This window comes from Gracilinanus agilis, chromosome 1, assembly GCF_016433145.1.
Source record: "Gracilinanus agilis isolate LMUSP501 chromosome 1, AgileGrace, whole genome shotgun sequence".
NCBI lineage: Eukaryota > Metazoa > Chordata > Mammalia > Didelphimorphia > Didelphidae > Gracilinanus > Gracilinanus agilis.
Window position 1 is genome coordinate 209,647,017 of NC_058130.1, and position 17,663 is coordinate 209,664,679.

Sequence of the window (17,663 nt, forward strand, 5' to 3'; positions counted from 1 at the left end):
TCTTAGAACAATAACAAAATACCATTATACATTTCTCTATTTCTCTTAAATTAACCGCTGATGGTTAATTGCATATAAATACTGCATAGCTATCTGAGACTGAAAATAGTTCAGTCAATAATAGGAAGCCCCAGTGGCTGGAGCAAATGATTCTGGGCTTTTCCCTTAATCTGCCCCTCTGCTCCAGGCCACATCTCCCTTCTGCCCCTTCCCTTTCAGTGAACTCAGGGTCATGAGAGGAGGCCATAGCACACATGCACTCACTCTCTCTCTCTCTCTCTCTCTCTCTCTCTCTCTCTCTCTCTCTCTCTCTCTCTCTCTCTCTCTCTCTCCTTCCTATTCCAGAATATGCCAATTCCCAGGAGTTTGAGGGTCTCAGGAGATCTGCCTCTCCCTTCACTTCCAGCAGCACCTAGCAATGCACCCCATCCTCCCAAACCAGGACAGACATTCAGACATCTTTTAAATCCCCCTGCCCACCCTCCTCTTCCCTCAACTTTTAACCCCCCTCCCTCCCACCCATATTCTCCCTCCCACCTCAGTTGACCTTTTACAAATAAAAACCTTCATCTGGAGTAGGAGCTGGAGCCTGGAATATAACACAAAAAGGAGGAGAAGAAGAGATGATTCAGATGCTCACATAAATGGTCAAGGGCCAGAAAAGTCAACCAGGAGCAACTTGAGACAGCAGCACCAGTAAAAAGAAATGTGGGTCCCACTGGAGAGAAAGCAGCTGATTCAGGAGACAGACAACACAGCTCCTGGACCATCCTGGGACACCTTCCAGCACTGCCAGGCTCATCGATGGCAATACCTCCCCTGTCTAACTCTTCTTTGTTTTCCTCCAGGCTTTAGGGTCTCCTCCTCATCCAGGACGAGAGGATGACGGGTAGAGGCAGGGTCCAGGGAGGCATCCCTTGTCTCGCCGCCTCCCTTCCCAACCCAGCTCAGTAACCATGGGCCACACAGCAGCCTATTACACAAACACACACACCCACACACTGTGCGTGACGGACACAGCAAAGACAAGAACACGACGCAGGTCCCGTGAGCCCTTTGGATACCAGGGGCACTCAGGGACGAGGGTTAAAGGACAGACGCAACATCTCCTAGTAGACCACATTACGAGGACACCACGGAGTGTCTGGGTACAGCAAGCAGTGGATAGAGCGGAACCTGTGGGAGGAGAGGAGAAAGAAAAGCAAGGGTCAATCTTGAGATCGTGGAGCTGGAGCCTGACATGGTCACCAAGAAGGGGCTAATTTATATATCTTTCTCTACCATGAAAAAGAGCATACAACTGTAGGATTTGGAAACTAGGGGGCAAGGGAGTCAGATGGTAGCCAAGGACTCAATTATTAGGCTGGCATCAGCATGGCATCATGGGTGAGAGCTGGCTTCTGAGTCAGAAAGACCTGAATTCCAGGCTACCCCTAACCTAAATACCAGGGATGAGTTTTTTCTTTTACTTTGAGCCTGACATCATCTAACCCAGTGGTTCCCAAACTTTTTTGGCCTACCGCCTGCCCCCTCTGTGTTTCCAGAAAAAATATTACTTAGTGCCCCCGTCACATACTATCACTGCCCCCTTACAGTTATTTACCCCCACCCAAATGCACCTGTGGCCATCACCGATCCCCCCTGGATCGCTGCAGCACCCACCAGGGGGCGGTGGTGCCCACTTTGGGAATCATTGATCTAACCCAAAGAGTATGATAAAGACTTGATCAGGTGTGACCCATTTGGGGATCTGGCAGGTGTGATTGTTCTCAGATATCTTCATGATGGGGTGGGGGGGGAGGACTACAGATTGTGTGGTCTCAAAATCTGTGTTTCAGGACCTCAGAAGACCCTTCCTGGGACTCCAGTGTCTCACCTGGATGGATCAGCCTCCACGGAAAATGCACCTTTCATATGAATAGAATTCCTCTTGTTTTCAAACATTCCATAGCTCAGAGTTACCTAAAGACCAAAATGGGAGTAATGGTAAGAAGCTAGCTCAGCAGTTTTAGGCCTAAAGATGATGCCCATGGATATAAGAAATGATAAGCAAGATGATTTCAGAAAGAGCTGGAAAGATCTGGAGGAACTGATGCAGAGGAAAATAAGCAGAACTGGGAAAACGGTGTACACAGTAACAGCAATAATGTACAATGTGAAAGACTTAGCTACTCTCAGGAATGCAATGATTTGGGACAATACTGAAAGACTTAAGATGGGGAATGTGATCCACCTCCAGAGAAGGAACTGTTAGAGTTGGATGAAGGAGGATCAAAGCAGACTGTCTTTCACATCAATGTATTTATGGTTTGGTTTAGGGGTTTTGGTTTTGTATGAGTGTTTGCTCTTACAACAATGACCAATATGGAAGTGTGTTTTGCATGATGATAAAAATGATGTTGCCCATGGACTTAAGACAAAGAATGCTATCCACCTCCAGAGAAAGAACTGCTGGAGTTGGAATACAGATCAAAGCATGTGATTTTTCATTTTAGTTATTTGGGCTTTGGTTTTATATGATTATTCTCTTACAAAAATGAATAATATAGAATATGTTTTGTATGACAAGCCATATATAATCTAGATCAAATTGCTTACCAGCTCTGGGAAGGGGGAAGGAGACAGTTTGGATCAGAAAACTCCAGAAAACTTATGTGGAAATGTGTTATTACATGTAACTGGCAAAATAAAATACCTTTACCAACATAAAATAAAATAAAGATGGTGTCTATGGAATTGAAGTTCCTTATGGGTAGGGACTGTCTAGACAATTTTGGTATTTGCATCCATAGTGCCTGGCATATAACTGATTCATCTTTTTTTTTGGTGCCATGGGCTCCTTTGGGAGTCTAGTGAAGCCTATGGATCCCTTCTTAGAATACTGTTCTAAAATGCATAAAATGAAATCCACAGGATAACAAAGGATACCAATTATACTGAAATATAGTTATCAAAAGATTCAAAAACCCCAAGAAGTTATGAATTCCAAGACCAGATAATTGTTATTATTATGACTGAGGCAATGTGGCAAAGTCAATAAAAAGCAGACCTCAGAACTAGGGAGACCTGGATTGGAGTCCCACTCTGACACACACGTATTGGCTTTGTGGCATTGGGTAAGTCACTGTCTCTCAATAATCTAGGTAATTCTCTAAGATTATGAAATTCATTCAAGGTACTGACCTGTTCCCTTCACCAGTGAAATCACAGGTCTCATTCCTATACCCTATTAGAAATAGTTGTTCATCCTTAGATTTGATCTCTCGTAAAGTACCTGTTTTGTGCTCAACCTTATGACAAATGTTGTGAGAGATTCTGGAGAAATATGGAAGAAATGGAAATTCTATATACATGGCCTTGGCCATCTGGGGCTACCATACAAATTCTGTGTGGGTGCCTCTACCTTTCTATGGGGTCCACTTTTCAGCACCCTTTTTTGATGTTGCCTTCCATCATTAGAATGCAAGCTTCTGGAGGACAAAGGCTTTCTTTCTTTTCAGCTTGTATTTCTATCCCAAAGTTTACCTCAGGAAACCCTTTGCCTAGGTCTGATGTAGGCTCTTGGGCCTTTGGGGTACCTGATGTTTCTACTCCCTACTTTTATGATTTTGGGCAAGCCTCAACTTCTCCAGTCTCAAATTCTGCATCTTAATAATGATAATAAAATGAAAGGGGCAAGGGATGGTTGTCCCAAGGTACTTTTCAGATATAAATTTATCAACCTGTAATAATTGGTGGGCTGATTTCTGACCCCTTTGTGGCCTTTGGGAGTTAGAGTTGAGCCAAGGAGTAGTACCTGTTTATGGAGCTCTGACTTGGGCACTTGCTGAAGATTCTCCAGGTGAGAATGGAACAAGTTGCTTCGAATGAGCCTCACGCCCAACACAGATTCAATGATGTAGCCAATGGTACAATCGTCGGGCAGTCGGATCTTCTCTGCTGTGTTCATGAAGTGGCCCCCACTGAAGGAAGGAGAGATGAGATGAGATGAAGGTGGAGGTTATTCCCTTGGTTATTCCCCTAGTCTAAACTCCCAAAGAGTGAGGAACTCCAGAGAAAACAGAGCAAGAGGAATGTAACCATTCTCTGCTGGCCTAATGGAACTAACAGGTCTTAGAATGCTAAAAAGAATACTAATTGGTGGATCCTTGCGCCTCTTCCTTTTGCCCATCCTAGGGAAAAGCAAATCCCAGTCAACTGATACATCATCCACACCATGATAATGGTAATAGTGCTAACATTTATACAGTGCTTTACAGATGTTATATTCCCCTGGATCTTCACGAATTCATATCCCAGGGCACCATTGTTCATGTGGGAGACAACCAAGGGAGAGGCAAGGGCAGAGGATGAAAAGAACTGGATGTAGCCTAGCAAATCCTATCAAATAAAAGGCTAGCAAATTATAACTGCAAACACTGATTTATCCAGAACTCAAAACCATCAGAAAAAGCTCCAATGAGGAGAAATGTCTAAGTTCCTTATAATTGCCCCCAAAGTTCTCAGAGGCAGTGGAAGAGAGTAGAAAGACGGCTTGGGATTTCTGAGTGAAGAGACCTGGGTTTGCATACCGAATCCACACCTAGTGGAATGTGAGAACCTGAACAAGTTCCTTAGCTTCTCTGATCCTCATTTGCCTAAATGTAAAATGGGGCTAATACTTCACTGTCTCCCCTCATAGGACTGTAATGAAGAAAGTACAAGGTAAAGAATAATGGAAAGGTTGAGTTAGGACTACTATAAGATAGTATAGCAATTCATTGAGTAATAGTAATAATAAGAATAAGAATAATATTTATATATCATTTGGAGGTTTACAAAGGACTTTACCAATATTATTTCATTAGATTTGCACAACAACCTTCCAAGGTAGGTGCTATTATTATCCTCATTTTACCGAAGGAGAAATTGAAGTGGAGACAGATTAAGTAACTTGCCTTTAAGGAGATGAGGACAGATCTAAGCTCAGGTCTCCAAGACTCTAGGTCTAGAAGTCTATCCACTGTATCTTTTAAGTACTCCCCCAGCTACCCCGCCATGACATCTGCTATGGGTCCAGTGATAGACACTGTGACTATCTCCTAAGGACTAGCCTAGTCAAATATGAAACAGCTTCGTCCCTGAAGGTTAGCTACTCAGGAGTGATATGTTTTGGCCACCATCGATTATGAGATAGGGAACTTGGGATATGTATGTGTCAGTGGCAGAAGGATCCATGCCAAGGAAATGATGACATCTATCATTCATTGAAAATGAGACATCACCTGCATGACTTTGTATCAGATAGACTTTGTCAGGTATACTTAAATACATATACATATATGTGTATGAATTACACATCCACTACAGGAATTCTAAACTTGGATTCTGCGTAGCCCAAGTCTCAGTTAGCCAAAGTATTGGACTAACCCAGGGCAGCTAGGTGGCACAATGGATAGATCATGAAGTCTGGAGTCAGGAAGACCTGAGTTCAAATCTAGCCTCAGATACTTACTGGCTATATGACCCTGACAAATCATTTAACCCTTTTTGCCTTACTTTCCTCATCCATAAAATGGGCTGGAGAAGGAAATGGCAAATCAATCTAGTCTCTCTGCCAAGAAAATCCCAAATGGAGTCACAAAGAATCATGCATGACTGAAATGACTGGATAAATTGGACTAAGCTGTAGGAATCATTCCCTAGTCACACTGCTAGGTGGGAATGACAACCTCTTTTCTTTTGTATAAAGGGATAACAACTATTGATCTGCTTCCCAGAAGGACATATGGCGATAGCATAGCAGAATGATTACTATCCTTGCTCCTTCTTTTGCCAGTTATGTGACCTTGAGTAAGTAACTCTCTCCTGGGAGCCTCAGTTTCCCTTATTTTTAAAGAAGGGCTTGGACTAGATGACTTTTTAGAGGCTGTCCAAATACTAGCAATAGGGATCTCAGAACTTTTATCAGCATAAGTATATCTCATTTTAAATAAAGTTACCAGGTTCAAATGTAAATTCTACAAAAGGCAAATTGGGAATGGTTATTTGCTTTATAAACCAACCCTCGAAAGAATCTTCTTTTAGGAGTCAAATAGGTAGTTCAGTGGATAGAGAACCAGGCCTACAGATAGGAGGTCCCGAGTTCAAATCTGACCTCAGACACTTCCTAGCTATGTTACCCTGGGAAAGTCACTTACCCTCATTGCCTAGCCCTTACTACTCTTTTGCCTTAGAAACAATACATTGTATTGATTCTAAGAAGGAAGGTAAGGTTTTTTTAAAAATAGCCTTCTTAAATGGCAAGGTCTCCTGAATCATTTAAAATATAAATTTTTTAAAAAATAATTTAAAATATCTGTTAGGGAAAGCAAAAATCTAGATGTAGATGAGTTGGATTATCCATGGTCATTTATACACTCTATTCTGATCTGACAATAACAAACAGCAAATACTAGCTATTTAGAGCTTTGATCTGTGGCCAATCAACAATTTCTCCAAAGTTAACTAGATTGATAACAGAGATAACTCCAGTTTAAATGGTGTTTTAAAGGTATGAAAAATGTTTTATGTCTGTTATCTCATTTGATCCTCTCAGCAATCCTTTGAAGGAGGCTATACAATCATTACTGTCACCATTTTGTAGATAAGAAAACTGAGACACGGATACCAATATTTCTCCAGCTTGGTTCTGGGACCTCTTTCTAAACTGAATGATTAAGAAGGAGTCTAGAGAAAGAAGCAGAAATGAAGCCCAAAGATTCTACTTGAGGAAGAAGGCCAAGACCCTGTCCCAAACCCTTGCTCATTCATTCTGGGTGTTGGAGAAAAATGAAATGATGTAGACATCGAAGGAAACCCTCTTACCTTGCCCAGGGACTCATCTTCAAGGCTAGTCCACGGCTGATGCAGAAACCAGCCCCACCAGTGGCGAACCAGAAATGAACGGGACGCTATGAGGAAGATACAGCAAGGTCACTTCTTTGCTCCCTGAGAGTGACTTTTCTAAGCTAGGACTAATGGAGATCCTTCATCCTCCTAATATAGTCCAGAAAGGGATGTACCAGATTTGGAATGATTAAAAAAAAAACAAACAACAAAAATTAGGTTCTAAACTATGGTTTGGGGATGTGGCCTTAAGCAAGTCATCCTGGTTACCAAAATGTATCACTTTACTTTTAGGACTGGGCCACAATTTTACCATCTGACCAATGAGGTCAGACGAGATGACCAAAGGATCTAAGGTTTCCCATGTTTCTAAGTCTGGTCTCAGCTGTACTCCCCAGTTTCCATCCCGACACTGGGCTTCCCTGGCTCTGATTGCTTACCATCTTGTTCTCGCTGATCCTCTCTGTGGCCTGGATGGGCCGGTCCAAACTGGGCTTGCCAATGTAGACATCTTGAGTGTGAGGGTAGCTGGACAGCAGTTTGACAAGTGTTGGAACATTAACATAATTGTCATCATCCACATGGCAGAACCACCTGAAGGGAATACAAGAGGAGAAACGGTTAGAGATTCTGGTGGGAAGAATCTGGGTCAAGGATAGGGCCAAGAACCATCCTTAGACATGTCATGGCAGCCTCTGGGACAATCCCAGAAAACTATCTATTTCTTCTCTACTATAAAATATAGGGGAAGACATCCCTCACCACTCAGACATAGGAAGGGGCTATTCCTAGGAATATCCTCTAGTATCCGGGATGAAATGAAATGTCATCCATAATCTTGTGTTTGGATGCCCACAAAGGGCCTACATTTTTAGGAAGATAGTACTTTGGAATTTAATGGATATGATAGAAGAGACCTGGATCCTAGCCCTTATTTACTAGTTGTATAATACTGAACAAATGGCTTTACTCATCAGGCCTCAATTTTCCCCTCTATAAAACGGGGATGATGATACTTTAAGAGCAGGGGAAGGATAAGATGACAAGGAATGAAACAAATGGAAAAAGATGGAATTCAAGGAGTCCTCAAGTCACTTACTTCCTTCCTGACTCAATGAACTTGTCATATTCCACTGCCATCTTGCAGGATAAAGCCTGGCGGCTATGGGCCGCAGAACAGTTGGTATTAATGACATTGCCTGTGGAGAGAGGAGACATCTGTGAGTGATGATTCCTGCCATCTTTGAGGAACACTTAATATATTTCTGAGCAATACCTTACTGAGAGAGGACAAGGAGTGTCTACTTTTTACAGATGAGGAGACAGAGACCTGGCAGGGATAAGTGATTTGCCCAAAGATACATGGCAATTTAGTATGGGTTTCAAGATTAGATTCCAAGCTTTCTAGACTTCCTTGCTTGGGCTATTTCTACCATATCATACCAAGAACCAGCAATCTCGAGAACCATACACCCACCCAGGAGCCTGGCAAGAGGTTAAAGAGTTTTTTGGAGGTGGTAGGAAATGGGTTGAGGAGGGAAGGAAAGAAATTAGAGTTTAACTAAATTAAATTAAAGTAACTCAGGAGTTACAAGGGGGCAAGGGGTGGAGATGGAAGTGAGTACCAGATGATCTCTTAGGGTCCCTTCCAGCTCTGAGATTCTCAGATTCCCCAATCCTGGACCCAGTAGCCATAGATTTTGCTGATTATATGGCCACTAGAAGGTAGTAAACATTTAATTAATACCTACTATGTGCTAAGTGCTTCTTACAAGTATTATCTTCCTGACCCCTGGGAAAGTAGGCGCTATTATGATCTTATTATCTTATATTGAGGACATTGAGGCCAACAGAAATTTAGTAACCAGCCCTGAGTCATACAGTTGGTAAGTGCCTGAAGCTGGATTTGAACTCCTGGCTAAGTGGTTCTGGGTGGTGTCAGGTAGGGACAACCACATCCTGGAGAAAGTCATGGGAAGAAGATTGTACCTAGTGACCCTTTCTCATGTGTCCTTTGGCTTAACAGACCTATTGGCTGCTGGGCGATTGGGAGGGAAGAGAGAGCCAGGGGACCCCAACCCCCAGAAGAGAGGGCGCTGTGTAGGGCTGTTCCCAGGGAAAGGGGAGAGAAGAGGGCCTGGAGGCTCCAGGAGGGCTGTGGGAGCCAAAGCCTGGCCCTCCCCTATTCAGTCTGCATTTTCCCAGCACTAGCCACCTGTTACTTGCTGGGCCCTCTCAAAGGGAATTAATTCAAGGCCTGAAAGGGAATCATTTACATGAGAAGAATGGGGAGACCTGACCCAGACTGGAGGGGCGGGGCTGCTGAATAAACACTCAATGAGTAAACTTCTTCCCATCTACCCAGCCACCCCCATCCCTGCCAGTAGAGAATCTCCCTTCACAGGGGGAGGGAACCAGAGAGGCCTTCAGACTGACGACGGCAGGTTCTGGGATCAGAGAGGCTTAGGAAAGAAGGTGTCTGTTCCCCCTGGGACCAATGGATTACCTCCTCCACTATGTAATGGGGCTGGAATCTTCCCTCCCTCCCCAAAACACCCCTTCCCCTAGACTGGTTCCCTCCATTTCTGCACTCCTAGCCCACACAAGGACAACCTGAACCCCTTGAGTGGTTCAAGAAACCCTTTCCTCTACTCTTTCTTCAGATGATGGGAAAGGATGGTCCTTTCCCCAAAGAAGAGCCCTTTGGTAGAGAACAACTGGAAAGTCCAAGGCTTTCTTCCCCCCCAAACCAAACTATATGGTCGCCAACTGGGAGACTTACCTGTGTGTCGCTTCACCACTTCATCTTCCCCATCTGTGAAGATGAAAGTCTGGAAGAAAAAAAAAAGAAGCATCTCTATGAGCCACATGTCTGGTGCCCAAACCTCTGGTTTAGGGAGGGGAGGTAGAATTTTCAGCTACTATATATTACTGTGAGCCCTGGATATATGGCACTCAGACCTCCAGCTCGTCCTGGGAAAAGCTCTGAGGCATGAGTGTGCTCAGAATCAGAGGTACAAGCTCTTCACCATCTTACAAAGTTGGGACAGGTTCAAAGTAAAGGGAGCTCTGTTATTAGGGGCTCACAGAGACTCCTGCAGGAGTACAGGACTGAAAGCCTCCCATCTGTCTAAATCCCACCTACCCTTCAAGGTTCAACTCAACTACCTTCTTCTCCAGGAAGCCTTTCTGGAGGCATTAGTCTTTCCCTACTCGGAGAGTTAGAATACTGACACTATCGCTCTTCTGGGCCGGTTCTTTAATTGTTTGTTTTATCTCCCTAATTAGACTAAAAGCTTTTCTCCCAGAGGGCAAGGACTGAACCACATCCTCTCCATAACTGGATGGGCACATTCAATTCAACTCAACATACCTACAATGTACATCACAGAAGCTCATATTTTTTTTTTTTTAGGTTTGAGAGGAAGCCACTTAATTTAAGGGATAGAATGGACCTCAGAGCCCAGAAAATCTGGATTCAAATCCTGCCTCTGTCATTTGTGGTTTAGTTATTTTCAGTTGTGTCCAACTCTTCCATGACCTCTTTGGGGAGTTTTCTTGGCAAAGATACTGGAGTGGTTTGCTATTTCCTTCTCCAGCTCATTTGACAGATAAGGAAATTGAAGCCACAAGGTTAGGTGACTTGCCCAGAATCACTCAGGTGTCTGAAACAGGATTTGAATTCTGGTCTTTCTGACTCCAGGCCAGTGCTCTATGCACTTTCCCACCTAGCTGCCCCAGATCTATAGGCTGTGACCCCAGGCAAGTCAATTGATATGTCAATTCTTTAGATCATTCTCAAAACCCCTAAGGGGCAGGGAAGATAAAGACCTGCAAAGCCTAAGCTTCTGCTTGGGGAGATTCTAATAGCAAAGAAATGAAATATCAGTTCTAGTCCCTATCCTTATCCCATTTAAGCTGGCAAAAAGCTTTACATAATTATCTCTTTTGATTCTTATAACAATCCTGATAGGTGCTGTTAACTCCATTTTATAGGAATTTGTATTGGAGTGGGGCTTAGATCCCAGGTCTTCTACCCTCTATAAGATCCCCCCCCCCACTTCCCCTCTCCACCAAGCACATAGTAAGTACAAAATAAATATTTGCTGAAATGGGGGCATCAGGGTTTAATGGAAAGAACCCTGAATTAAGAGTCAGAAGTCCTCTGAGATCTAGTCTTGACTCAGTTTCTCCTTCTGTAAAAACTTAATGACTCAGGCTGCTATTCATGTTTAGTCTAGAAGAGCCGAAACACTATCTAGTTGCCCCAAGAGACATTCAGAAATAGGAATAGTTAGGGCTTCTAACCTGAAAAGTGTTCAGAGAAACAGAATATTCTTACTTCTAATCATCAGCTTGGTAAAAAAAGGGGGGAGTTGGTTGGTCTAAACTTTTTATGACGATAAAAGACACTGACTTTCTGCTCTTTCCTTCAGAAGTGACAGAAGGGGCAGCTAGGTGGCTCACTCGATGGCCTGGAGATGGGAGGTCCTGGGTTCAAATGTTACCACAGGTACTTCCAGTGTGACCCTGGACAAATCATTCAATCCCCTGCCCTCTGGAAGAAAAGCTTTTAGTCTAATTAGGGAGATAAGGTTAAAAAAAAATGAAAGCATCAGATAGAAAAGTGATAGTGTCAGTGTTCTAACTGTCAGGGGAAGGAGGAGACTAAAGCCAGCAGAGGTAGCCAAGGGCCCTTAGAACTAATATACAATATTGAGCCTAAGACAGGAGGTAAGGGGGGTGGGGGTGGAGAGGGAGAGAGAAAGATGGTGAGAGACCGAGAGAGACGGCGGAGATGCCTGCCTCTTTCCTAACTGGCAGTGAGGTCCAGAGCCTCCCTGCTTCCCTCCCCCAGGAAGAGAGGGCCTCCAGGCCACCTCCCCACACCCATCTAAGCCTCACCCATCTGCCGAACCACTGAAGGTCATGCCTGGCAGCTGCTTCATCTCCGGCACGAGCCCAACCTGGCCGGCCCGCCTGCACCTGTGCACACACGCACAGACACACGGCCTGCTCCCTCCCACCCCCGGCCAGGTAACTCTCTAAGTCAAACAGAGCCCCGGCAGCTTGGAGCCCAGCCAAAGGCCCTTGCCTGCCCCCACTGGGTACCTGCGCCACCTGCCCCGCCAACACTCCCTTATTTACATAGCTAATTCCCAGCATCTGGTGATTGTCCCGGGTGGGGCGCCCCTCCAAAGTGGAGGGGGTGGGGAAGGAGAAGCTTTGGAGAGAGTCGAGGGTGAGAGGGAAGAGAAGGAAAGGAGGCTTTGGTTGTGGGAAGGAAAAAAAAATCTCAATCAGAGGCTGGACAAAGGCCCCGTAGAGAAGGAGAAAAGCGTCCCTGGTCAGCTGCCAAGGCCTAGCAAAAAAAAAAAAAAAAAAAGTCCAACTCGGGACAATGAGGGCAGAGAAAAAACCCCAGACAAAGAAGATCGGGGTTGCGCAGGGATCCTTGGAGCGATGAATTACAAGCGAGCTAACTGGAAGCCGGCTATTGTCCCGGGCTTGGCTTTGTCCGGAGGGGGAGGGGGTGGGGGCGCCGCGCCGCGCAAGCTAGAGGGAGGGGAGAGGGGCCCATAACAATGTACTGGGGTCCATCCCGCCCCCCACCCCAACTTTTACTCAGTCCAGGAGAGTTAAGTAGCAATAGTTTGCTCCACCATTAGCATACAGCTGGGTTGGTTAACTGGAAGAAAGGGGGCAGAGAGAAAGGCTAAAATTGTTTGCTTAGGTCCCTGGGGGAGGCCGCAAGAGGCTTTTCTGAGAGATAAATAGCCATCCCGGAGGGAGGAAGGAGAAGCTCGGCAGCTCGGAGAGGAGGGCGATAGATGTAAACTCAGCCGCAGCGAGGCTAGCCTCGTTGGTTTGGAAAGAAAACAACGGATTTTTTTTGGCGGGGGGGGGTGGGGCACGACAACCTGAGGGCAGGGAAGAAAGGAGGAGAGGAGCTATCTTCCAGGTGGGCAGAGATGGAATGAAGAGGCCCGGGGCCCCAGAGGGGCAGGGCACCCAAGCAGAGGAGGCAGAGCCAAGATTAGGGGCAGGCGAGGCAGGCACAAGCCTGTGCTGGAACAGCGCCGAGATGGGCGCTTTGAAACTAATAAACGTCCATATTCCTAATGCCAGAAAATTCTGATCGCCAAGGTATAGACCTTGTTAAAGCTATGACAATGGTTGACGTTTACATATTGCTTTAAGATTTATAAAGCACCTCGCTTCTTACGTGCCTGGCAGGCTGCTAATAATGCTTAAGAAATGTTTATTGACTGATCACTTCAGTTGGAGTATTAGTGTGATGGCAAGTTCCGAAGGCTGCAAGCATTGGACAATGAAGGGAGGAGGGGCTCGGAGAACAGTATGGTGTGGGCAGTTTGTACATGGGATTGGGGGGCGGGGAATGTTACATTAATTTTCAATCTGCCTCCAAAGAAAGCAGCCGGAAGAATCCTAGGCTTGGAGTCAGAAGTCCTGGGTTTGAATTCTGCTGTTATTGTTCACAATTTTACCTTTATTACCCTACTATGCTATTATTTCCTGCACAGCACTTAATATAGAACTTAGCATAGAGGAAGAGCTTAAATAAATGTTTAATGGTTAATGTTTATTTACCTGTATAACCTTGGGCAAGTCAGTGCTCCATTTCAGGCCTCAGTTTTCTCATCTGTTAAATGATGGATGACTAATAATAATAACAGCTAGTGTTTATAGAGCTCTTTAAGGTTTGCAAAGGGCTTTGTCTTATGTTGTCTCATTTGATCTGCATAGCAACTGTGGAAGGTGCTATTATCATCCCATTTTACAAATGAGGAAACTGAGGCAGGCAGAGAGGTTAAGTGAACTCTTCAGGGTGACACAGCTAGTATCTAAGGCAGTATTCAAACTCAAATCTTCCCGATTCCAAGTCCAACTTTATCCACAGTGCTACCTAGATGCCACAAGATTATTTAAACCTTAAAATCAAAGATCTGAGGTAAAAAAACCATGGTCAGGTTGCTGACCCTGTTCCCTCTCCAACATAGATAGGGTGGCAAGAAGGAATTCTATTTCAGGATGACTTTGTGTCAACAAAACCCACTTTTTATGGAACCCCAGTTCTTGTCCTGTAGAGATTAAGAGAAGCAAGTCTCCTGCCGAAGGGGATGTGTGGCTCATCAGAAAGGAATGTTCCTTGTGCTCTATCCAGTATTCGTGCCCTTCAGAGGCCAACTGCAGGACTGGGGTGTGTAAGTAAAACAGCAGAAGTCCATTATTCTGTTCCCCATATCTTCTACAAACTAGGTTAAGACCCTTGAGTTCCATAGGTCACCTTTTGAAAACTCACCATTCTGTTGTTACTTGGTCCTTTCTGGACCTCACTGACTCTTCTCCATCTCCAAATTCAGGCCAAAATCTTGCCTGGGTTGTGGGTTGAGTCAGGGAAGTTGGATCAAAAAATCTAGGTTGCACTCAAGGAGTCTGGAAACTCCCCTAGCCCTTCAGGATCAGGTAAGAGGTAATCTTCTCCCCTCCCCACCCACCCAATCCTGCCTTTCCCCAAGCATGCACACACACATAATACTCTATGAAACCATCACTTGCACATTGAGGAATTCAAGTGGGAGGGCAACAAAAGGAGATAAATCCTATTAAGACACCCACTGAGGCTATAATTATTTTGTTTTTATTTAAAATTTATTTGTTTATTTTATTTGAGGCTATAATAATTTTTTTAATAAAGGAAAATATTTTCTAAATTAGATCAAGGAGTTCAGAGTGCTCCTAAAGTCATTCCTTTAAAAAAAACCAAAAACAACAGATCCTCCCAGTTATGCAGGAGATTAAAGTCTACTTTATTTTAACAAGACACACACACTCACACACACACACACACACACACAAACACCCCACATACACATACACAGAGCTAGCCTTGGCCCCCACCACTCTAAACAGAGCTTTACCACACCATCACCACCACCACCACCCCCTCAACCTCAGAACAGGAAAGGGCCACACGACCTGCCTCAAAAGAAACTCCGGAAAGTTGTAGCCTGCCCGCCTGTCTCCTACCGCTCAGAGCAGGAAGGGTACCGTCGGTCCAAAGCCCTGGGTGTCACCTTTCTGGGCCTATCTTGGTCCTGCAGGTTCCTCATCAACCCCACTCACTCCCCTCCTCTCCACCCCGAGTTCTTTCCGGGCTCTGGGCAGTAGGAAGCCAGCCAAGAGAAGCAATTCAAATCCAAACCATTCAGGTCCCTCTCCTCCACTTTTGTTTTATTTATTTATTTAATTAATGATTGGCTCACATTTCATAAGATCATAGGATTTAGAATGGATAAGGAACTTAGAGGTCAACTAGCCCAGCTTTTTTGTTTTTTAAGAAGAGGCAGCTCTTGGAAATTAAATATTTTGTCTAAAGTCACATGAATAAATTGGGAAGGAGTGGAGGGATTCAAACTCAGGTTCCTGGACTTTAAAGCCTTTGACTCCTGAATTCTTTCTGGAGAATCCCCCAAACTCACTCTTTCAGCTTTTGTACAATGGGGAAGATGGGAAAGAATGTCCATAGCAGGCAGGATAGATTAGTGGCTCTGCCCCCAAACAATTCATGAAACACTGAGATGAATATCCCCTCATGGGGTGGGAGATCTGGGTTGGTTGCTAATTATGTTGTTGGTTGTACCTGACTCTTCATGACCTCATTTAGGGTTTTCTTGGCAAAGGTCCTGGAGTAGCTTGCCATTTCCTTCTCCAGTTCATTTGACAGATGAGGAAACTGAGACCAACAGGGTAAAGTGACTTGCCCAGGGTGACACAGCTAATAAGTGTCTGAGGCTAGATTTGAACTCATCTTCCTGACTCCAGGCCTGGGGCTCTAGCTATTTCACTACCAATTAACTACTCTGCTAATTAAGTAACCCTAGGCAAGTCACTTAGCCTCCCGAGTCTCAGTTTTCTTGTTTGTAAAATGGGGTTAATTCTTAGACTACCTACATAAAAGGGATTGTCTTGAGGATCAAATGAGTTGATGTGTATGAATTATGCTGTAAGACATCTGAACCCAGATAAATAACATAGCTAGTCTTCCTTCAGGAGGACTGAAGATGAAACTTATATCTCTTGCCTGTCAGGAATGGTGACAGATGACAAGTGAGAAACCAGATGTGCTGCTAGACATAGATGGTTAAGGTGGGGTTTTTTGAATGGTATTTCCCTTTCTATTATTATCTCTTGGATTTGTGAGTTTATTTTGTATCCTTTGATTTTGTTGATGCTATTAGTGATCTCAATTAGTATCTTTGCTGATGCCCTAGGATTTTCCAAGTAAACTATCTCATCACTAAAGAGGGATAATTTATCTCCTTTTTGCCTTTGTCTATGACTTTATGAGTTTTCCTCTTAATTCTATTAAAAGGAAGGGTTTTATTGGGAAACTACAATGATGTAAGAAACAAAGCTTCAATTTACAAAAAAAAAAATTACTTCAAAAAGCAAAAGGCTGTAGTAGGTGAAATTATTTTTAATGAAGCCAGCATACTGCTTGCAGTTGGATAAGTTGTCCTATGGGATCATAGATATCTAGACTAGAGGGCAGCTGGGTGGCTCAGGGATCGAGAGCCAGTTCCAGAGATGGGAGGTCCTGGGTTCAAATATGGTCTCAGACACTTCCTAGCTGGGTGACCCTGGGCAAGTCACTTAACCCCCATTGCCTAGCCATTACCACTCTTCTGCCTTAGAGCCAATACACAGTATCAATTCTAAGACAGAAGCTAAGGGTTGAATATATATTTGTGTGTATGTATATATATAAAAGATATCTAGACTAATTTTACAGATGGGTAAACTGACACTGAGAAAAAGGAAGTGACTAGCTCAGGATCACACGCAGAGGTGGCAGAGCTTATATGGGTCTTATATTCCAAGTCCCATGCACTTAAAAAAAAAGGCAAATGGGGGTTAAAGGGACTTGTCCAGAGTCACATAGCTAGGAAGTATCTGAGGCCAGATTTGAACCCAGGTTTTCTTTACTCTAAGCTATTCACTGTGCCATCTAGACATGCCTCCAATGCTCTTTCAACTCTAGTATAAGATTTCAGACACTTCCTAGCTGTGTGATCCTGGGCAAGTCACTTGACCCCCATTGCCTGGCCCTTCCCACTCTTCTGCCTTGGAGCCAAGATGGAAGGTAAGGGTTTAAAAAAAAAAAAGATTTCAAAGGGGTGTTTGGGAAAAGCAAATCCTCCCTTCTTCCAGAAGCCTCTAAAATCAGGATGACTCTGGGAAGAAGTAGAAAACATTAAATTGGAACACCAGAGATCTGGGGGGGTCTAGGCTCCCCCATTCGCAGTGGGCAAATCCCTTGATCTATTTTCCCCTTAAGTGCCCTCATCTGCAAAATGGTATAATACTTTTTGTTTGTTTTTTTGGGGGGGGAGTACCCAATACTTCTTTCACAAAACCCTGCTCTATCCTATCCCCCCACCTGATATAATTATATCAAGAACTGGTTAAAATAGACATCAGGGAGTTCAGAAAACTTCAAAGAAGTACCAAAATGTCTTTTTCTTTTTATTAAATTTGTATTTTTTTTAATGAATGAAATTTAATTTTCTTTCCCTCCTACCTCATCTCACCTTTCCTGGTCCTCATAGAGAAAGAAAGAATAACACAAAAATGCCAAGAAGGCTCTCAATAACTCAATTCCTTTTTCATAGCCTCAATTTTTCTTCATCTGTAAAATGGGGTGGTGGCAGGGCTGGTGGGGAGGAATAGATAACCGTAGTTCTAAATTTCATATTTTAGAGGGTTTCTCT

General features: G+C 44.0%; 1 protein-coding gene across 2 annotated transcripts in view; it reads right to left on the bottom strand.

Moving 5' to 3' along the window:
* Positions 1–553: 553 nt before the first annotated feature.
* Positions 554–17,663, bottom strand: part of LFNG (LFNG O-fucosylpeptide 3-beta-N-acetylglucosaminyltransferase) — a 28,918-nt gene continuing 11,808 nt past the window's right edge. Inside the window, exons 2-8 of one of the 2 annotated variants that reach the window (XM_044657422.1) lie at positions 9,650–9,698; positions 7,967–8,066; positions 7,308–7,461; positions 6,847–6,932; positions 3,797–3,962; positions 1,877–1,962; positions 554–1,176 (exon numbers count right to left, since the gene is read on the bottom strand). In XM_044657422.1, the coding sequence (XP_044513357.1) occupies positions 1,110–1,176; positions 1,877–1,962; positions 3,797–3,962; positions 6,847–6,932; positions 7,308–7,461; positions 7,967–8,066; positions 9,650–9,698 (708 nt within the window). In that variant the 3' untranslated portion in view covers positions 554–1,109. Of the gene's footprint in view, positions 1,177–1,876; positions 1,963–3,796; positions 3,963–6,846; positions 6,933–7,307; positions 7,462–7,966; positions 8,067–9,637; positions 9,699–17,663 lie in introns of both variants that reach the window. The other variant, XM_044657423.1, reaches the window with a different exon arrangement.